Source organism: Hyla sarda, chromosome 1 (assembly GCF_029499605.1).
Source record: "Hyla sarda isolate aHylSar1 chromosome 1, aHylSar1.hap1, whole genome shotgun sequence".
Lineage (NCBI taxonomy): Eukaryota > Metazoa > Chordata > Amphibia > Anura > Hylidae > Hyla > Hyla sarda.
The window spans coordinates 464,784,421-464,807,640 of NC_079189.1; the positions used below are offsets into that span (position 1 = coordinate 464,784,421).

At 45.3% G+C, this 23,220-nt stretch overlaps 1 protein-coding gene across 3 annotated transcripts in view; it reads right to left on the reverse strand.

Moving 5' to 3' along the window:
• SBNO1 (strawberry notch homolog 1) overlaps nt 1-23,220 on the reverse strand; it is a 123,669-nt gene that overhangs the window by 38,433 nt on the left and 62,016 nt on the right. For all 3 annotated transcript variants that reach the window (XM_056535833.1, XM_056535840.1, XM_056535824.1), the window contains 3 exons: nt 10,558-10,711; nt 8,164-8,346; nt 7,987-8,084 (listed from right to left, as the gene is read on the reverse strand). In XM_056535833.1, the coding sequence (XP_056391808.1) occupies nt 7,987-8,084; nt 8,164-8,346; nt 10,558-10,711 (435 nt within the window). The remainder of the gene's footprint in view (nt 1-7,986; nt 8,085-8,163; nt 8,347-10,557; nt 10,712-23,220) is intronic.

A 23,220-nucleotide genomic window follows, 5' to 3' on the forward strand; every position in this document is an offset into this window, starting at 1 on the left:
TTTTACAAAACATAAGTCACTAGTGCAGTGTGCACCTGTACTGAGGAAAGAAAAACTAAAAACCACTGCAACACACCACACATCAAATACTGAACCAAAACTGCTTGATTAGAGGCAAAAAAAAACGCAAACCTTAAGTAAGGGTGCATTCACACCACGTTTTAGCTGGGGGGAGTGAAACCCGGGCACTCCTGCTCCGGCCCCCATCTCACTCATTTGTCCCACATATAATTTTACAAAGCCAAAAAAATAAAATAAAAAAAAGATCAAAAAAGGGTGCCAATAAAAAGCACAATTTGTCCCACAAAAAAAATACATTAAAAAAAATACCTTAATACAACTTTGTGTCAGAAGAAAACTAAATGTATGGGTCTGAGGTGAAGAGGAAGAAAACAAAAGCCAGAAATCATGAAGGGGTAATAGAACAAAGGGGTAATTATCCCTGTAATGTAGTGTACCCCTAGTGCGCTTCTTGACTTGCACACATGCCTTAGAAATTCTCTCATCTAAGTATTTAACCCCACAAAGATATTTTACAGAATTTATTTGAAGACATTACATTTTAGTTTTATTTATAGTTTAAAAATGCACCCCAAAATTTGTTAAGCTTTTTTGTTAGAGATTTCGCAGCAAATGTTTTCTGGAACCATGCGCAGTTGCAGTGCCCTGCCACATCCCATTCCCATATCCCCACCAAAACACAAAAAAAAAAAAAAAAAAGCAAAAAATAAAAAATACACAAAAAACAGAAGTGAACCAAACTGCATCTCCCAAAATTCATCTACCAAATATTTGACAAAACTAAGGCTTCTTTCACACTATGAAAAGTACCAGTTATATAACAACTGTTCTAAAATAGCGGGCGATCGCGGGGTGAAACCGCCATTAGAAAATCCCCAACATACGTTAGAAAATCCCATAATAGTCTATGGGATTTATCTAATAGCCGCTTTAACCAGTTATCGCCCGTTATTCATAACAGGCGTTATTTTATAACGGGAGATAGTAACGGGAGAAATCGTGCATGCACTATTTCTTCCCTTCAATCTCCCGGCCCAAAATAACGCCCGTTATGAATAGGGGTGTAAGAAGAAAAAAAAAAAAAAAATCGATTCACTCGATTATCCCGATTTTTCATTTGGCGATACTGAATCGATTCAAAATATTTTTGAAATCGATCCTTTTAGGGATGTGGAATTTGTATTTCCTGACGCCTGGGACATGCAGTTCCGGGCAGGTTAATTTTTCTGGCTCGTGCGGCCAGCGCTCTGGGTGTATGGAGCGGGCTCCCGACTCGTGCAGCCCCCGGCTGATTTCAGTAGCCGGGGGCCACTGATTCATCACCGCCGCTAATATCCAGCATGCGGCGCTCAGCAGTCTGTATGGAGTGGGCTCTGGACTCCTGCCCGCTCCATACTCTGCAGCACCCAGCTGTTTTCAGTAGCTGGGGGCAGTCGCTAATAGCCAGCATGCAGCGATCGCCGCGGCTGGCTAGTAATCCTTTAGATCACCGCTGTCAAAGCTGACAACGGCGTCTAAAGGGATCTGTGAATGCTCCCTGGTGGGCTAGTGGGGTGGATCGCCTTTGGCTGTCTGGGCATGCTGGGAGTTGCAGTTTGGCCTTCCTAGTGGTTGCCACAGTAAAGATCACTTTACTTTCATTCTCTCACCCCCAACCCCCCCCCTCCCCCTCCCCCCCCCACCGTCGTTTCCCTACCTGTTCCTGTCTCCGGCGACGATCGGGGGTTCCCACGCATCTTCTCCTCCAGGTACCGGCCTCCATCTTCTCCCCACGACATCTAGGGGTGGGCAGAACGGGGGTTGCCAACCCACTGTCCTGCGCTGCCATTGGTCAGAATCAGTTCTGACAAATGGCAGGGGATAGGGGGAGATCGCAGCACTGTGACCTCGCTCCTAGCCCTCAGGATGATCGGGCTGACAGCTCCGATCATCCCTATTTTCCGGGTGATCGGGTCACCAGAGACCCGATCAGCCCGGAATAGCAGAAAATCGCATGTCTGAATTGACATGCGACTTTCTGCGATCGCTGACATGGGGGGGGGGGGGGGGGGGGGGGGGGGCGTCTCAGGACCCCCCTGGGCGATGTGCCGAATGATTTCAGCAGGCATCCCGGTCCGGTCCCCAATCGGCTACTGGCGGGGACCGGAATTCCCACGGGCGTATGCATACGCCCCACGTCCTTAAGGACTCTGGATGCGTCCTGAAGAGGTTAATAGGGGGTATTAAAGTCAGCATAAAAGACCAATTAAATGGGACAAATTCAGAAATCAATAGAAGTATGGTATATTTTAAAACCGTCTTGTATGCAAGGGCTGCACCTTTTGTAGAACTCAATTCTGTACAGAAAGGTTATTCCAGAAAAATGTTGCCCTAGTATTAATCTGATCTCAGTTCCTGTGTGTGTACAAATTCATTTTACATAGCAACTTCGAGCAGATGCAGTGTTAATTCTTTACACCAAACCAGAGTTTTAAGAAGGGCAGTGTATGGCTGCAAGACCTGATCTGACAGATCCACCCCTCATCAACCTCCTGGATACACCGGTTTGAGGGCTTGGTCTGTGGTGACACAGACTGGGACAGGAGTGCATGGTGGTCAGTACAAGGACGTAATGCTTGTCCTTGTACCCCATACCTGGCTAATTAGTTTGATAGGTATTGGCAAAAGTGCAATCTTCCATTGAAGTGCACAAGAGACTTGTCAACTACAATGTTTTTCAGGGGGTGTACAGAAAATTGTCTGGAGATAAATTAAAAAGTTTAACAAAACTGATATCACCGGGGGAGGGGGGGGGGGGGGGGGGGGGGGGGGGGGGGATGAGAGTGTGCACAATTAGCATTATTGTTATAGTGCATACATTTGAGGAGAACTTCAAACCAAGCCCTCAGCATCACAATATGTACATTGGATATATAATTTCATAAGTCCAATATGGCCATATTGTGACGCTGACAGCTTGATTTGAGACTTCAGTCCTGATGACCAGGGGTGCTTCTGGGATTACACAGAAGGGCGGCAGATGTCAATATTCAGGGGAGACTAGGGAGACGCCAGACTCATGCCCCCTCCCACTTGCATTGAGGGGGTGGGGCGTGACGCCACGAAGGGGCAGGAGTTGTGACATCACAATGCTCCGCTGCATCGGCCGTCAGCCCCAGAGCACTGGTGAAAATGGGGACAACAGCCAGATAGGTGATCACTGTTCCATTCTGTCACATGTGGGAGGGAGGGGAGGCCTAGGAGCCATGGATAGTATCTCCACCACCCTGTGAGATCGGGGGAGCTGAGGAGCTGTGGATTGTATCCCCATCACCCCGCATAGGGTCCAAAGTACACGCCGGGTCACTCCTTCATGCACCTAGCACAGCAGAGAGGTACCAAAACTCCAGCCACAGATACATCAGCCATGTGATGAGTGACAGTTGGAGGAGGATACCAGGCAGACCACTGTCTGGCTTACTGGTATGGGTCCATAGTATACAACAGGTCACACCACCGGACACCTCGCACTAGTAGTGGGGTACTGGAACTCAAGCTGCAGTTACATCAGCCATGTGATGAGTGACAGGCAGCAGAGGAACCACACAGACCACTGTCTGGCTTACTGATATGGGTCCATAGTAGACAACGGGTCACTCCTTTGGATACCTTGCACTAGCAGCAAGACACCGGAATCCAGCCGCGGCAGCTGTGAGAGGAGTCACAGGCGAGACTGCTGTCTGGCATATTGATATCAGGTCCCATCCCTGCCCACGCATGGACACTTCCATGAAGACCTCACACTAGACGTGGGGATCCGGAGCGCCAGATGCGGCAGCCTGTGGAGGAGGGACATGCTGAATGCACATGCCAAGAACACCCCCTTGATGGGTGAACGGCGGACATGACAGAGAGGGAACTGCAAAAGTGTCCTTAACATCTGCCAGGAATGAAAATGCCCTTGCAAGGGCATTCGGCCAGTGCCATCCATGGTAGGGGAGGGTCCGGAATGCAGCCGAGGGCATCCCGGAAGATTGGAAATTAGCAAATGTCGTGCCCATTCACAAGAAAGGTAGTAGGGAGGAATCAAGCAACTATAGGTCAGTAAGTCTGACATCAATAGTGGGGAAATTAATGGAAAACCTACTAAAGCATAGGATTATGGAACATCTAAAATCCCATGGATTGCAAGATGAAAAACAACATTGGTTTACTTCAGGGAGATCATGTCAAACAAATCTTATTGATTTTTTTGACTGGGTGACTAAAATAATAGATGGCGGAGATTTTAGTAAGGCTTTTGACACTGTCCCACACAGAAGACTTATCAATAAACTACAGTCATTGAGCTTGGACTCCCATATTGTTGAGTGGATTAGGCAGTGGCTGAGTAACAGACAACAGAGGGTTGTAGTCAATGGAGAATATTCAGAGCAAGGTCTTGTCACCAGTGGGGTACCTCAGGGATCTGTACTGGGACCAATATTGTTTAATATCTTCATTAGTGATATTACAGAAAGTCTCGATGGTAAGGTATATCTTTTTGCTGATGACACAAAGATATGTAACAAGGTTGATGTTCCCGGAGGGATGTGCCAAATGGAAAAGGATTTAGGCAAACTAGAAGAATGGTCAGAACTCTGGCAACTGAAATTTAATGTGGATAAGTGCAAGATAATGCACCTGGGGCGTAAAAACCCTCAGGCAGAATATAGAATATTTGACACCGTCCTGACCTCAGTATCTGAGGAAAGGGATTTAGGAGTAATTATTTCAGAAGACTTAAAAAGGTAGGAAGACAATGTAACAGAGCAGCAGGAAATGCTAGCAGACTGCTTGGATGTATAGGGAGAGGTATAAGCAGTAGAAAGAGAGAAGTGCTCATGCCGCTGTACCGAACACTGGTGAGACCTCACTTGGAGTATTGTGCGCAGTACTGGAGGCCATATCTCCAAAAGGATATAGATACTCTAGAGCGAGTTCAAAGAAGAGCTACTAAACTAGTACATGGATTGCAGGACAAAAAAAAAAAAAAAACTTACCAGGAAAGGTTAAAGGACCTTAACATGTATAGCTTGGAAGAAAGAAGAGAGGGGATATGATAGAGACTTTTAAATACATAAAGGGAATCAACACGATAAAGGAGGAGAGCATATTTAAAAGAAGAAAAACTACCACAAGAGGACAGTTTTAAATTAGAGGGGCAAAGGTTTAAAAGTAATATGAGGAAGTATTACTTTACTGAGAGAGTAGTGGATGCATGGAATAGCCTTCCTGCAGAAGTGGTCACTGCAAATACAGTGAAGGAGTTTAAACATGCATGGGATAAGCATAAGGCTATCCTTCATATAAGATAGGGCCAGGGACTATTCATAGTATTCAGATTATTGGGCAGAAATGATGGGCCAAATGGTTCTCATCTGCTGACACATTCTATGTTTCTATGACAGACATGGCACGGCACCCAGCGGCAGAGGAGAACAGACCCTGACCATATCCCAGGAAATTCCAAAGGATCGTGAAATCCCTGGCAACGACCCGCCATGGCGGATCGCATACACTCCCAGACAGAGTAAGAGCAGCAGAAAATAGATATGCCAGAGGTGTACCTCAAATGACTAAGCGAAATCTGCCATATCAGGTCCCGTACAAGGTGATGGTAGCAAATAAAGCGGCCCCCCATATTCAGTCCCTAAAGCAGATTTTAATCTGATAAGAACAGATGTTACAGGCCTGTATTAGCTAATGGATAATAGCTATTAGCTATTGAGCTGGAGAAGCTCCTAGGTAATGGGAATGACCTTTGCAGCGAGCAAACTTTGAGAGAATGCGCAGCCTGACCTCCCGGTTCACGCAATGGCCCAGGGGGAGAAGATGGGCAGAGCTAGGTGCCGCCATTACCCCCTGAACTCCCGCCGGCTGAGCAACCCAGGTGCGCACACCTGTCAGGTACGCAGAAAAGAAAATAATAAAATAATAGATGAGGTCTGAGAGAGCTCCCAGACCTGTGTCTTGCCTCCTACTAACACTAGCTAAAACGGATTACCTCACTTCCAGTGTGCGGGTATATCCTGCCAGGGAGGAGAGACTTTTCCCCTAGTGTCAAGAGCATATACCCATCAGTATAGGGCTGGGTTCACACCACGTTTTTGCAATACAGTTCCCGTATAAGGTTTTTGATTTAAAAAAAAAAAATACTAATAATAATAATAAGAAAACTGATTCCTCAAAATCTGACTACACTATCAAAACGTGTGTACAAATTTTAATTTGTATTCCGTATATATACACACAGTCATGGCCGTAAATGTTGGCACCCCTGAATTTTTTCTTGAAAATGAAGTATTTCTCACAGAAAAGGATTGCAGTAACACATGTTTTGCTATACACAGGTTTATTCCCTATGTGTGTATTAGAACTAAACCAAAAAAGGGAGGGGGAAAAAAAAAAAAAAAAGCTAATTGGACATAATGTCACACCAAACTCCAAAAATGGTCTGGACAAAATTATTGGCACCCTTAACTTAATATTTGGTTGCACACCTTTTGGAAAACATTTCTGAAGTCACTTGCTTTCTATAATCAATAAGCTTCTTACACCTCTCAGCCGGAATGTTGGACCACTCTTCCTTTGCAAACTGCTCCAGGTCTCTCTTATTGGAAGGGTGCCTTTTCCAAACAGCAATTTTAAGATCTCTCCACAGGTGTATAATGGGATTTAGATCTGGACTCATTGCTGTCCACTTCAGAATTCTCCAGCGCTTTGTTGCCATCCATTTCTGGGTGCATTTTGACATATGTTTGAGATCATTGTCCTGCTGGAAGACCCAAGATCTCGGACACAAACCCAGCTTTCTGACACTGGGCTGTTTAGTGCGACCCAAAATCCATTGGTAATCCTCAGATTTTATGATGCCTTGCACACATTCAAGGCACCCAGTGCCAGAGACAGCAGGACAACCCCAAAACATCATTGAACCTCCACCATATTTCACTGTGTTCTTTTCTTTGTAGGTCTCATTCCGTTTTCGGTAAACAGTAGAATGAGGTGCTTTACCAAAAAGCTTTATCTTGGTCTCATCTGTCCACAAGACATTTTCCCAGAAGGATTTTGGCTTACTCAAGTTCATTTTGGCAAAATGTAGTCATGCTTTTTTTATGTCTCTGTGTCAGCAGTGGTGTCCTCCTGGGTCTCCGGCCATAGTGTTTCATTTCATTTAAATGTCGAGGGATAGTTTGCGCTGACACCGATACTCCCTGAGCCTGCAGGACCGCTTTAATATCTTTGGAACTTGTTTGGGGCTGCTTATCCACCATCCGGACTATACTGCATTGACACCTTTCAATTTTTCTCTTCCGTCCATGCCAATGAGATTAGATATAGTGCCATGGGTTGCAAATTCCTTGATAATGTTGCGCACTGTGGACAAAGGCAAATCTAGATCTCTGGAGTTGTAACCTATGGACTTGTAACCTTGAGACTGTTGATATTTTTCCACAATTTTGGTTCTCAAGACCTCAGACAGTTCTCTTCTTCTCTTTCTGTTGTCCATGCTTAGTGTGACACACACAGACACACAATGCAAATACTAAGTGAACTTCTCTCCTTTTTATCTGCTTTCAGGTGTGATTTTTATATTGCCCACACCTGTTACTTGCCCAAGGTAAGTTTAAAGGAGCATCCCATGCTTAAAACAATCTTAATTTTACGCAACTTTGAAAGGGTGCCAATAATTTTGTCCAGACCATTTTTTGGAGTTTGGTGTGACATTATGTCCAAATTTTTTTTACCCTCCTTTTTTGGTTTAGTTCCAATACACACACAAGGGAATAAACATGTGTATAGCAAAACGTGTTACTGCAATCCTTTTCTGTGGGAAATACTTTGTTTCCTAGAAAAAATTCAGGGGTGCCAACATTTATGGCCATGACTGTGTGGGTATGTGTTATATATGCAAACATACACAAAAATGGAATAAAATCTTACTTTGCAGTAGACACAAAATCATTCAGTTCTCCACCGCCTTCTTCCAAAGCCTCAAGAGTTCTTGCTTCTCCAGTGGACTGGAGACCAATAACTACACACTGAAACACAAAGTAATACCTTACTGAACTGCATTCATTTTTACATTACCAAGTCAAAAAAAAATCCATGATGGCTTACCTTTCCGTTTTTTATTTCTTCTCTTGCAAGCTGTACTACTCTTCTAACTTTGGATGCTATACAAAGGTATTTGAAAAACCTCTGGTGAGCAGACCAGAACTGACCCCACATAGACTTTTTCATTCTCTGTTCTGCATCAATTAGGTCTGCAGCTTGTTGAAACCGCTCTCTGGCCAGCACCCACTTGAGAAGGAATAAAGAACCCTGTTAGCAATCTTTAAACTGCTGAGTTTTTCTGTTATTTAATGAGCTAATAGGATACCGTAATCATTCCAAACAGGAGTAAGTGCATACAGACATGTCAAAGAGACATGAGACCATTGAAGGACCCAAACTTTATTTTATTATGAGCATGTACGTACATAAACCTACAGTAAAAGGATAAGTAAAAAAAATAAAATAAAAAAAAGGAAATACATAAAAACACACACCAGACTTTACATAAATGTTTAGAAACGTCTGACATTAGATTAACATCTTAGAGATCTTACATATACACACGTACGTACGTACGTACGTAAAAAGTAGTTACGTTGGTACATTTTACAAAATTGAAATAACATTTTACAGAAAATTTGTGGGTGCTGGAAACAGAAATATTTTTGTGAAATTAAATGGGGGGGGAACAAAACCACCACCTTTTATAAGGCCCAAAGCACATACTGAATCGGTAGTGTGGAAAGAGGGATCCCATTCTTAGAATGTATCTGACTTATGGCTGAGCAGATCAAATAGTCAGCAACCTTTTGTTGCTTATCTGAATAAGTCACCTTAAGTGGTGACAGACAGATACAGGGGGGCTGTCCTCACAACATTCAGCCTGTGGAGCTACTGCTGCCTTGTTTGAGAGGCAAGGGACAAAAAGATAATAGGGTAATCTCTTCAATAAAATGTTAAAGACCATGACCCAACAAGGCACTCCAGTATGGCCAATTCAACAACTAAGTGGAAGACAACAACATAACAGGTTTTTAATTTATCCTATAATAAGATGTCTACAAGCAGGCTATAAAAATAAACTTAAAAAGAGAACTCTGGAATAGGAAAATTATCGTCCATACTGCCGGCAGTAAAAATAAATAAATAGATAGGTACATACCTTCCTTCGCTACCCCGGTGCCTCCAGCCTCCGCCAAGATCCTCTTCCTGGTTCCCGGTGGTCGGAGAGTCATACTGCATGTTGCCAGTCACCGGCCGCAGCAAAAGCCCGACTCGGCTGGCGATAGGGCCGATACCGATAATCTGTGGAGGTTAGGGCCGATAGCCGATAACTTATACCGATATTCCGGTATAAGTTATCGGCTATTTATCCCCCCCCCCCGCGACACCGCTGCAGATCATTGATTTAAAGCGGGCGCTTTTAATCAATGAACTGCAGCGGCTTTTGCGGTGCCATAGACTGCCGCGCCCGCTTCTCTCCCCCTGCCTGTCCGAGGGTCCTGAGTCCTATCACCGCCACCGCGGGTCGGTGTGGGGGCGGTCGCGGTGCGGGGCATTATCGGCAAGGTAATTGCAGATAATGCCCAAAATCGTGATTATCGTCCGATAATATCGGTCAAACCGATAATCGGTCAATCCCTACTTTCAGCCCCGGCAGCAGGTGCCGGTGTAGTGAAGAATTGTGTGTCTTGAAGCGTTCTCACACTGCCGCTCAGCCTATCGCCGGCCGAGTAGGGCCTTCGCTGCGGCCGGTGATTGGCTGAGTGCACTATGACTCGCCAACCAGGAAGAGGATTGCGGCGGAGGCACCAAGGGAGCGAAGGAAGGTATGTACCTGTTTTCATTTTTTTACTGCCGGCACTCTGGGCAATAATTCTTGTTTAAGGAAGGCCAATTCAACAACTGAGAGGACCTTTAGGACCTCTTTTTTAAGAGCATCCTAAATAGATCTTGAGAATAACATATACCCTATGGGAATAAACAGGGGAACAGGAAGGCCCCACATTCCCAGTTTTCCCAAACCTAAACCGAGGTGGGGAAAAAAATAAATAAATAAAAAGTTGCCTCCTACTGACAAGAAGTTAAAAATGTATTAGCTCAGTGTCATTAGGCTGCACATGAGAAAACAACCTTTGTTCCTAGTGGAAGCAGCCTATACCCATTGTTTTCTGTGTCCCACTGTAACATGCATGGAAAAAAAATGCTGTGTATATAGTGGATTTCATTATAGACTTGGAATGAACATGGGAAAGCAATGAAAACCGCCATGAAAAAAAGTTTTTCAGCAAAAAGGTATATAATAAAAAAAATTAAAAAAAATAAACGTTAAGAATGTTGTTTAATGCAAAAGTCGATTTTGCTTGAAATTAGGACTATATTGATAGCCGGAGAATATCTGCAGTAACAACAAACAATTCTCAAGCTCAACATTTCTAAACAAACATGAACACTTACCAGTTTAACAGATTTATTGTACATTTTGACATAGTCTTGGGAAAGAGGGACTTCTTCAATTTTAAAGGTGACACCCGTGAAGCTTAGCTGTCTTGCAATGTACATGCCCCTTAGTTTCATGTCCATGGCCACAATTTCCATTGCCCCAACACCCCTGAAAAATAAAGGCAAAAAAATAGATTTTTTTTGTACTCACCGTAAAATCTTATTCTCGTAGCCTTCATTGGCGGACACCGAGACCATGTGTATATGCTGCTGACACTAGGCCAAAAAAAAAAAAAAAAAAAAAAAAACACATCTGCTCCTCCCAGCAGAATAAACCCGCCCACAGGCACTGAGCTAATCAGTTGTGTCACAAAGCAGTAGGAGAAGCCAAACTACAAAAGGAGAATATGTCCGAAGGACACTAGAAAGCAATAACAGGCAACAAACAACCTGACCAGGAACCACAAATGGGTGGTTGCTGTGTTCCCCAATGAAGGCTGTGGAGGAAGGAACTGTGCAGAGACTAGGGTTTGACAGCCAACCAAATAGACAACAAAAGGTCGCCCCAGAGGCCTGTCGGGCCAAACTCGTCCCGGCAGGAGAGCAGAAGACATCCCTGATGAAAAGGCCTAAGATGCAGAACCACCCAGGCCTGGCCCATACACGGAAGAGAGACCTAAGAGAAGCCCTAATGAAGTGATTTGTCTAAGCAAGACAAACATGGCGTGGAAACACCACTCCCAGAAGAGAAACATGCCGGAGAGGCATGAAGGGAGAGCCCTGTCAGGAGGCCAACTGCAACCGTAGAACGGAGGCTGAGGAGAGCAAACAGAAAAGCAGCTGAGCACGCTCAGCTAAAAAGGCAAGACTCAGAAGGCGTATACCAGAGATGCTAGAATTGGACAAAGAGAGATAAAAGCAAAACTCATGTACAGTCCCGAGCACCTGAAGAAAACGGCCAGGAAGGTGGCTAGGGCAAGATGCACCCACCGAACACCGGAACCAAGAGGTTTAAATCCACAATCCTAGGCCACTCAGCGCAAAACCTGGTGGAAGAGAATCCATGAGTGCGCCGCATGCCACAAAAGTGGGAAATAACATGCGACAAGGTGGACCATGCACGTGGAGACGCACAAAACGGCCAGACTGGGCAACCAGGACGACCAGGAGGACCCCTGCCCCGAGACCCTACAATCCGGGCCCCTCCCACTCCAGAGGGAGAAGGAGGAACGCAATTAGACCGGAGGGAAGGAGCAGAGCCATCCGGAACACCGCCCAGAGAAACAGAGGATCCCATGTCTAGGAAGAAAAGGAGGGACCCTGGAGTCCCAACCAGGAGAGGCAGAAAACCTCAAGCCAGAGTGAACACTCCAGCTGATTAGCACCAGGACTGGGGCAGGACAGAGCGGCGAGCAAACACCGCCGTAGCGGTTAAACAGCGGAGAAGAGTACGACTGGAACCCTGCCAAGGCCAGAGATCACTTCCCGGAATGGTGGAAGCCCAGGAACAACCACTCCGGAGTCCTGGAAAGGCGACCTGGCAGAGAGCCCAAGGCAAGGAGAGCCTGAAAAGGCAAAATACAGAGGGAGAGGGACCAGAACGACTCCAGGGCCGCCAGGGAAAAGTGACCCAACCTAGGGGAGAATCGCAGCCAGGAGAAAAAAAAGCACTGCCTCCCCTGAGGCGACCATGCCACCCAGCACTCAGACACAAAAGACTAGAATATAGACAAGGCCGATCAAGCAGGGGATTCTAACGTGGAAATGGATTGGATGACCGAGAGTGTAACATCCCAGAATGACCAAGAGGAAGACTGAGTGGATCCAGTGACATGTCAACCCAACAGAAGCAATAAAGGTGAGGAAGAGAAGACATAAACCAGGGTGCGGGAGGACAAGCACCGGACAATGACAGACACACTCCTAAAAAGGAGGAGGGACTTGCCCCAGCTGAGACTGTCGAGGAGCCCCAGGGAGCCAGAGGCTACCTGAACCGAGAGGCTGCAAGAGGAAGGCCTAGAGACACTAAGCAGAAAAATCGCTGGAGTGTAAGAGCAGGAAACAGAGCCCTCACATCCAGAAGGAATTACAAGGACCACCAGGATGGCTTCCAAGCAAGACATACCCATACAGGGAGAGAGGGGAGCACGAGGGGCTGGAGAACCCAGGGTATGGATCTGGCAAGAACCAACAGAACTGCACCCAGAGGAAGAGGGGAGAAAACATGAACTGCCCTGGCAGGACCAACAAGTGCCCCTGCAAAAGCTAGTACTGTGACAGTTGCAACTAAGCCATATCCAGCAGAACCCCGCCAAAAAAGGGGGAGATCAAGGGCAGGAGCGAAATAAAGAAACCCTCCGACACAGGGAGGTCAGAGGGCAACGGATGCAAAGGCAAAAGCAGGAGCTGTACAAGGGCCATACAACCCCTCAGAAGAAGGGGGAGCGTGAAGGCTGAATCTCAATAGTAGATATCCACTAAGCTACACCCAAGCCGGTAGCAGAAGGGTTAAGCAAGATGGCTGAGCCGGTCACAGGAGGAAGTACAGAAGACTGACAGCACTCCACATAGAAAAAGGAGGAGAAATGCAAGGACCGCCCGTGAAATTGCAGAAACCCCAACTCAATGGGGGGCACTAGACACTGATGCCATAATCAGAGAGTGCCCTAGGAATACGCAAGGTCACCCACCGGATCCCTTAAGCTAAAAGCCGATCCGACTGCAAACCAATGGGACATCACCCATGCTGCTACCAAAGAAGGTCCATTGCACCTGCACCTGCAGGGACACAACATTTGGTTGTCTCCCGCCGGAAGCAGGGTCCGGAATTCAGCCACAAATGTGGTGGAAAACACGCTCCCATAAACTTTGGGGAAACCTGGGAGCATGGAGGGACACCCTCCCAACAACACCTGCATGCTGTGGTGCACCAGGATTGTAGCTGTAGATGCGGCAGATATAATGTCCTCCAAGGGATTGGCAGGGGGCGGAAGAACAACAGTAAACTCTGGCATATGGCAGGGTACCAAAACTGCAAAAGTGGACGTGGAAGACGTCGCAACCTCTAAGGATGGTATAGAAGGCCATTGTACATTGCACAACTCTCACATTGGAGTACCGGAATAGCAGCTGTGGCAGACGAACCAACCTCCTTAGATGGTGTGGAGGGTTCTTGGGACATCTGTCAACTCCCACTCACAGTGGGAGTACCGGGACAGCAGCTGCGGTAGACGACCCAACCACCATGGATGGTGTAGAGGGTCCATTGTACAGAGGTTTACTCTCACACACAGTGGAGTACCGCAATAGCAGCTGCGGCAGATGGCACATCCACCAAGGGCAGTGAAAAAGACCACGACCACCCATGAGTAGTTCGCAGAGTGCCCACACAGGGGCACCCCATCAGTCACTTCACCCAGGAAGTGGGACACTGGGACTGCAGTCGCGGACGTGGTGGATGCAGTAAAGGTGGACTGTGGAGAAGGGAACAGGCTTAATGGCACATCCATGCAGATGTTGTCCTTGGTGGGATCTAAGCCCCAGACTCCAGCGTTGCAAGGCAACAGCGTTAACCACTGAGCCACCGTGCAGCCCCTGAAGAGAAACGCAGGTTACTGACCCAAAGTCTAAACTTCTGGCAAGAAAAAGAAGTGGTCGGCACTGTAGGGAGTCCGGTGCTCGTGGATAAAGTAATGTATGGAAAATGAAGAAATCCCGGCACTCGTAGATGAATGAAGAAATTCTTGTCTTTTTATTTATGCATACGGCAAGTATACACCAACGCAGCACGCATTCCGGCTTATGCCTTTATCAACTGCATATCAAAACTGAACAAAAGGACTAATTTTATACACATCAGAGGTACCTAATTAATACGTCATTCGTAACCATGACAATCTAAAACAAAAAACAACAATACACGTGGTTATCTTGCAGCAGGAAAGCAAAGGTATATCTGAGCATCAGGTTGGTCTCTAAAAATGGAAAGATATAAAACAAAAAATTTTTTTTGATGTTATATAACATAAAAGGTTTTTAGCAACATAAAATTATAACAACTGGTTAATCTCATATTCACGATTCAAACCCCTAGGTTCTAGAGTATCTAAGGTATGAATTCAGAAAGTGGGGTTGAATCAAATACATTGCAATTCTCTGACTTTAATCTGAAAATTAAGCGTCGATACAATCCCCCACGATGTTATCATCCTGTTGAGACTTATTGTAATTTTATTAAAAAGGATATACAGGAGGTTACCAAAATAATATGTCTAAAGGTGAATATAAAGTGTTTCACAATTTGTCTGCACTAGAGAAACAAGCATTAAGAGACTTATCTGCTGATCGAAACATAATAATTAAGCCAGCCGATAAGGGCGTCTCTATAGTTATGTTAGAATTAAATATCGAAAAGAGATTATGCGTCAATTAGCAGAAGAGGACACTTATGCAAAATTGAACAGTAACCCATTATTCAGAATAAAACATTCAATTTCGGATTTGATTATGAAATATAAGGAAATGGGGGTGATAGATGATCTGTCCAGATATTTGGTAAAATTGAACCCTGTGACTCCGGTTATTTATATATTACCGAAAGTGCACAAAAATTTGATTGACCCACCAGGGTGCCCCATTGTAGCGTCCACAGATTCTGTATTATCCTCGTTATCTATAGTTCTAAAAAAGCGCTGACCCCTTTGGTGAAATCTACACCTGCGTTTTCATTGGATACGTCTGAATTTCTGGATATAACTAAAAATGTAACTGGGGTAACTGAGGAGACCCTATTGGTGACAATAGATGTAGTGAACCTATATACTTCTATTGTACATGAAAGAGGCATAGAGGCAGGGCATGGTTTGGCCGCTGCTGAGTATGGCCGCATGTTAGAGCTGCTCCGCTAACAGCACACACTAAGCGGATTACTAGACCTGCTAGCGACTCTTAGGCCGACTGAAAAGTCGCCCTAGCACTCATGGCGACCTTGAGCAGGAAGCGGAATGGAAAAGTGGGAGACCGCGGAGCTTTGCAGAACTTTTTCGCTCCAGGACGACAAGGTGGCCGTTTATACCAAGATGGCGCCGGGACGCGCGAACGGCAGAGCGAGGGACGCCTCTCCCAACGATCGCAGATTCCCCTACCTCAGAGAACAGGAAGGCTGGTCAGAGATGAAGATGCCGCAACACGTCCTGCCACACGGGCCTCTGCGGTGTGCGAACTTCCCAGACACTGGATCGTACAGCAGCCCGCACTACCTCAGCGCCATGAGGACCCGCAGAGCGGCGATGATACCCTCCCCCTCTCCCCTGGTGGATCGAGAGACCTGCGATACATTGCCAGCAGCTCCCCTGCGATGACTTCATCTTCCCCACGGGTAAGCCCTGTTAAGCAAAAACCGAGATTGGAGTCGGAGGGTCTGGGGGATTGGGATGATGGGTCCCCTATTTCTCCGAACCCACCCCAGTGTGAACCGGACTTATTTGCTTCGTATCAAGCCTCTGATAAGCCGGTCTCAGAGACGGCTCTTAAAGATATGCTCCTGCTATTGCGGTCCTCGATTACTAAGGACTTCTCTGAGATGCTTAACCCCATAAAAACCTCAGTTCAGGAAATAGATAAAAGAGTATCTCATACTGAGGCAAAAATGGCGGCCTTTGCTTCTGCCCACAATGGCCTTGTAGATGCCCATAATGCTTTAGACGACAAGGTGACTGCCATCCACAACAAATCTATTGATGCGGAAGACCGCAACCGACGGAACAATGTCAAATTCCGCGGCATACCCGAGACTATCCCCAACTCTCAACTGACCAAGTATGTGAAAGAATTGACTAAACATCTCTTACCTGATCTTGAAGTGTTCGAATATAGCATCGACAGGGCCCACCGAGTAGCTAGGCCCAAATCTGTTCCTGAGGACGCTCCGAGGGATGTATTGGCTCGCTATACTTTCTTTAAAACGAAAGACCTACTGCTGCAGTTCTCCAGGAAACATAGGTCTCTCCCGGATCCATATGCGGGACTCCAACTGTTTGTAGACCTTTCTGCTGCTACCCTGCAGGCGAGGAGGGACTTTCACCCACTGACCATGGAACTCAGACGTCTGGGAATATCCTACAGATGGGGATTCCCCACCAAAATCCTTGTGTCCCGACACAATAAGATGCATGCCTTTACCTCAGTAGATGATGGCTTTGCCGCTTTAGATGCTTGGGGATCTCGGAGCCCGGAACCCGGCGGCTCTCCCCCTCAAGATTCGGCTTCACCTTCCCTGGAAAATAAACCCTGACTCTGATGATTCTGAACTGCCTTCCATCTACCCACTGTAGCATACACTCTGTGTGCTGTTGAGTGTGCAACTATTCTTACTTCATAGTTCTCCTATACACGTGCCCCCAAACTGGTAAAGTGCGATATAGGTTTCACTGTATACCGGTACTGTTGTGTTTACTGTTTTTTTTGTTTTAGGTGGAGTTCGCATGCAGTGCTTTATGATCGCATGTCTACTCTGACCCAGCGTCTTATAGACGACCTGTGTTACTTATTCTTTTCACTGTTGCGGACTACACTGTGTATTTGGTTGACATCGCGTGCATCTCAGATTGTCAAGCGGGACTACCTCCTGTTTACCATATTTTACATCTGTGCGGTATAGTACCCCTATCCCTACCCTTCTCCCCTCTATACATTTTCCCTTTCTCCCCTCACTTTTGCTCCTTTCTGGCCCCTTCCCCCTACCCTTCTTCCCTACCTTCCCTCCTTCTTCCCCCTGTTCTCTAACCGGAATTATTAAGTGCCTTTCTATCAGATATGGGATTTACACTTATGTCCTATAATGTGAATGGACTCAATAGTCCATATAAGAGGAATTTTCTGTGGCGTGAGGTGGAACGTAACCCAATGGACATTGTCTGTGTGCAAGAGACACATGTTTCCTCCAAAAATCCCCCCCCCTTGCGACACAGAAGATTCCCACTTATTGTGCATTCAGTTTATGATAAGAAGAAGAGAGGTGTGATGATTGCTATTAGAGACACTCTGGCGGTGCGCATAACTACCCAAGTGGTGGACCCTCAGAGTCGCTTTATCATCCTAGTGTGCTCTATTGATGATGTGGACTATACCCTTGTAAACCTGTATGCTCCCAATAGACGGCAAAATCGCTTTCTGAGGTCTGTTATGCTAAAAGTTAACTCTGTACGCAAAGGAGCCCTGATAATGTGTGGCGACTATAATTCAGTGGTTTCTGCTTCTCTAGACCAATCAGCTCCTTTGACTCGTCGCCCTTTCTATCTTCATAATTTCTTGGTAGCCAATGATCTTTTTGACATCTGGCGTTTACAGCATGCCACAGAACGCGATTTTTCCTACTACTCACCTAAGAGCTGCACCTTCTCCAGGATTGATAACATATTGGTTGATAGGGGATTAATTGACCGTATTGCTAAATCAGCCATTGGGAACCGGACGTGGTCGGACCATGCTCCTGTTCACATTGAAATCTCCGGTAATACTGTTCAATATAGTGATTTTGTCTGGCGGGCCAACTCACACCTCATAGCGCACTCCGAACATTCAGCTACAATTGAAGGGGCTCTTCTGGAGTACTTTACCCTTAATAGCACCCCGGATGTCTCCGAGCTGTCTGTTTGGCTTGCACATAAGGCGGTGATTAGAGGCTCATTCATTCAGTTGGGGTCCTTCCTTAAAAAGCAAAGATTGACTTCGATCAATGAATCACTTAAGATTTCGGTGTTAGAATCACTTTTACAAGTACACTACTCTGTGGATAGTGCCTCCCTGTTAACTCAGGAACGTCTTCGCCTCCGAAGATTACTACTGTCAGACTTTGAGCGTGCCCTGCATAGATCTCGAATGAAGTATTATACGCAGGATAATAAGACAGGATCTTTATTAGCCAGAAAGCTTAAACCAGCCCGCTTCAAGCAACGCATATCTTCCATTAAACACCCTACTAAACACACTGTCCACCAGGCTCCCAGAGAGATTGCTACGGCTTTCAGGGACTACTATGAGAACCTTTACAATATCCGAGCAGACCCCTCCTGTATCCAGCCTGAGCAGGTTAAAATAGATTCCTTTCTCTCTACTCTCAATCTCCCTAAACTTTCCCCCTCTTCCTTAGCCTTGCTTAATACACCTATCTCTCCTCGGGAGATCTCCGATGCTGTCAAATCCCTCCCTTCCAAAAAAACCCCGGGACCAGACGGACTACCGAACGAATACTATAAACGTTATCTCCCAATTTTACTACCACATCTTCTTCCCGTCTTTAACAATGCTATGACGACCGGTTCTCTGCCACCTGACATGCTTGACGCTTTAATTACGACGATCCCCAAACCCGGCAAACCCATGGACTTAACTAGCAACTTTAGACCAATATCGCTACTGAATAGTGACGCCAAACTTTATGCTAAGATATTGGCTAATCGCCTCCGCCCTCTAATGCCTAGCTTACTGAGTAGAGATCAAGTTGGTTTTACGATAGGGAGACAAGCTCCCGATAACACTAGGCGGATCATTACGTTATTGCAGCATTGTGAGAAATCTTTAACCCCTGCCGTATTCCTCACTTTAGATGCCGAGAAAGCATTCGACAGAGTGAACTGGTGCTTTGTTTTCTCTGCTCTACGAGCCTTCGGCTTTGAGGGAGAGATCCTCACGGCAATTCAAGCCTTATACTCAAATCCAGTGGCACGAGTCTTCACTAATGGAGCTCTTTCGCAGCAGTTCACTCTGTCGAATGGCACGCGGCAGGGATGCCCCCTCTCGCCCCTTATCTTCCTGATAGCTATTGAACCTCTGGCACAATCTATCAGACAGAACCGATTGATCAGGGGCATACCGGTGGGAGGAGTTGAACACAAGCTTGCCCTTTTTGCGGACGATGTGATCTTGACGTTGACTGACCCAATGACCTCCATGCCGGCACTCTTTGACGTCATCCGTCTTTTTGGAGATCTTTCCTATTATAAATTGAACGTCAGCAAATCTCAAATTTTACCAGTTAACATACCGGACGCTGACCTGGACCCTCTTAGACATTCTTTCCCCCTTGATTGGCAGCATCGGTGCATCTCCTACTTGGGGATTCTACTTACCTCTCCTTCCTCCCGACTATTCTCTACTAATTTTCCGCCGCTGCTTTCTTCTATTTCTCAATCTTGCAGAGAATACGGGAAACATATGATCTCCTGGATGGGTCGAATTTCGGCATTTAAAATGCTCCTTCTGCCAAAATTATTGTACTTGTTTCGTACCCTCCCGATCGCCATTCCGAGCTCGTTCTTCCAATCTATGAATAGAGTCATGGACTCCTTTTTGTGGCAATCTATTCGCCCTAGGGTCCCCAGATCAGTTCTTAATTGCACAAAAGGAAACGGCGGACTGGGTAGGCCTCATATTGAAGACTACTACAGAGCGTGCATTCTGGATCAGGCGAGGTTTTGGTGGTCGGGAGATGCGAATAAAAAATGGGTAGCCTTAGAACAACATTATAGCCCTCAGTGCTGCCTTAAATCTAGACTACTAGCCCCAGACCCAAAGAGACTAGTTCCCAAAACTGGGATTTCTGCTATTGATATTACAGACAAGATTTGGAGACTGACTGTGCGTCAGGCCCCTAATGGTCAACCCTGCCCACTATCTACTATACCCCTAGATGTCCTGCATTTATGCATCCCAGACCTCAATCTGACTAGTTGGCTGGATTTGGGCGTTATGTCGGTCAGGGACCTGTTGGATGAACATGGACTTCTCCACTTCCCCTCCCTCAGGCATAGGTTCCCCATCCCGCAAAAGGACTTCTATAAGAGTCTACAAATTAGGAGCTATCTAGCGACTGACCAACTGCAAAAAGTCACCCTTCCTCCGAGATTACTAGGATATCTGGGAGTGTCTGGCTCATGTGCCGGAGGAATCACCTTTTTTTATGGTTTTCTGGGGCTGAGGTCGGAGTTACTCCACCATACATACATGAACAGGTGGGAAGGGGACTTGGGAATTGAGATCGCCCCAGAGCAGTGGCAGACCGCCTTTCGTGACATCAACTCCTACTTTAAATGTACTAATCACCAGGAGACCTTTTACAAAACAATCTACAGGTGGTATTTCACCCCCACCAGATTGCACAAGATCGACCCTTCCCTTCCATTTGTATGCTGGAGGGGATGCGGAGAGGCGGGCTCCCTGCTACATATTCTTTGGGAATGTCCGAAGGTTCAACCATTGTGGAGGGGTGCTGCTTTGACTATAGATCGGCTCCTGGGCTTACAGGTTCAATTGGAACCCTCTACAGCCTTGCTGCTACTAGATTTAGATAAGTACCCTTCTAATTCTAGACACGTAGTAGCACATGTACTGATGTCCACCAAATTGCTCATTGCTAGGAAATGGAGATCCCCTGATCTTCCATGCTTATCGGAAATCTTGGCTTATGTTAATTTCTCTTGTGCATGTGAACGTGCCTATGCTTTAGCTAACTCTAATGATCGTAGGTTCCTTAGTAGATGGGACTTGTGGATACATAGCCCCCACTACTGTTAATTATTGAGGTTGCTATCACTACTCCTCGGTTTCCTTATCCCCCTTTCCTTCTCACTCCTTTCCCCTTACCCGGCTTTCTTTCTACTTCTCTATTTACACCACGCACGCACAATCCTTCTATTCCGTTAAAGCTGCAGCCTTAGGGCCTAGACACCAGCCAGTTTTTCTCATGATGATATTCATGTTTTTGGTTTATACCCTATGCAGCCAATAGTATTTTGTTCTGATGGTTTATTGTATGGAGTACTCTGTCGCCCTATAGAGACGCCTGATGTAACGAATGTCAATTTGTTCTTATGTTGCTGTATATTCTGTACTATTCCAAATTGTCAGGAATAGAATTGTTCTCCTTGTGTTATATATTGAAACTTAATAAAAATATAAAATTAAAAAAAAAGAAAGAGGCATAGAGGCCACGAGATGGTTGCTGGATCAAAGCAAATATACTAATGTACAAAAAGATTTTTTTGTGGAAATGCTGATAGTTACATGAAAATTATTTTCTTTTTGAGGATGATTTTTTTGTACAGCCCAGTGGATCGGCGATGGGGGCGAACGTGGACCCGCAAACGCATATATGTCCTTTTTTGAAGATCAATTTGTATATGGCCATGAGCTTTTTATTAAACATGTTAAATTATGGAAACGATTTATTGATTATATCGTTTGCGTGTGGGAGGGTCCATGTTCGTCCCTCGATTTATTCTTCACATATTTGAATGACATACGAGAGGAATTCAAATTTACTATGAATGTTGATGAGAAACAAGCGGGTTTCCTTGATACCCTGCTGCTGAAAGATGGAATGGGGGGGGGGGGGGGGGATTGTGCACTGATTTGTACAGTAAACCGACGGATAGGAATAGTTTATTACACTTCAGCAGTGCACATCCTTTAAGTATTAAGAAATCCATTCCATTTTCACAGAAACAACGTATCAACAGAATAGTCACAGATTCCACAATCAGAGAACAGAGTTTTGGAATTGGAGGACAAGTTTATTGCTTGGGGTTACCCAGAACTGTTTCTTAAAACACCCCTCCAGACGAGAATTCTGAGTGAGAAGAAATCCCGTATACCCTTTGTCAGAATGTATCATCCCTTGAGTTATAAAGTGGATGACATTGTTCGTCGTCATTGGTTTATTTTGGGACAATCATATCCACAGGTTGCAGAATTTCAGGATCCACCGTTAATCTGTAATAAACGTTTGCCCAACTTAAGGGATAATTTAGTGAGGGCCGATTTAGGCTCTAATAAGAAGACACGTCAAGCACTATTGAGTACTAAAAAGTGTGGAACATTCCTTTGTTTAAGCTGTTCTCAAAGTACTAATATTATTCGGGGTGATCAAGTTACACACCCCAATACAGAGAGATCCATACCCATCAGAGGGTATTTTACATGTCAATCAAAAAATGTGATTTATCAAGTGTCCTTGCGGTCTCCTATACGTTGGAGAGACTTCTCAGCGTGTAGGAGACCGCATTAACCGACAAAAGTCCTCCATTCGTTGTAACAATCTATTGTTCCCCATACCCTGCCATTTTAAGAATAAAGGTCATAACATTTCCCAATTACATTATCAGGTGATTGACCAGGTGTTTCCCCCGAGACGAGGCGATATGAAAAAAAAAAAATTATTATTAAAAAAGGAAGCTTTCTGGATTCATACCTTAGATACTCTAGAACCTAGGGGTTTGAATCCTGAATATGAGATTAACCAGTTGTTATAATTTTATGTTCCTAAAAAACTTTTATGTTATAAAACAAAAACATTTTTTTGATGTTATATATCTTTCCATTTTTAGAGACCAACCTGATGCTCAGATATACCTTTGCTTTCCTGCTGCAAGACAACCACGTGTATTGTTGTTTTTTGTTTATTAGATTGTCATGGTTACTAATGAAGTATTAATTAGGTACCTCTGACGTGTATAAAATTAGTCCTTTTGTTCAGTTTTGATATGCAGTTGATAAAGGCATAAGCCGGAATGCGTGCTGCGTTGGTGTATATTTGCCGTATGCATTAATAAAAAGACAAGAATTTCTTCATTCATCTACGAGTGCCGGGATTTCTTTATTTTCTAAACTTCTGGCAAAACT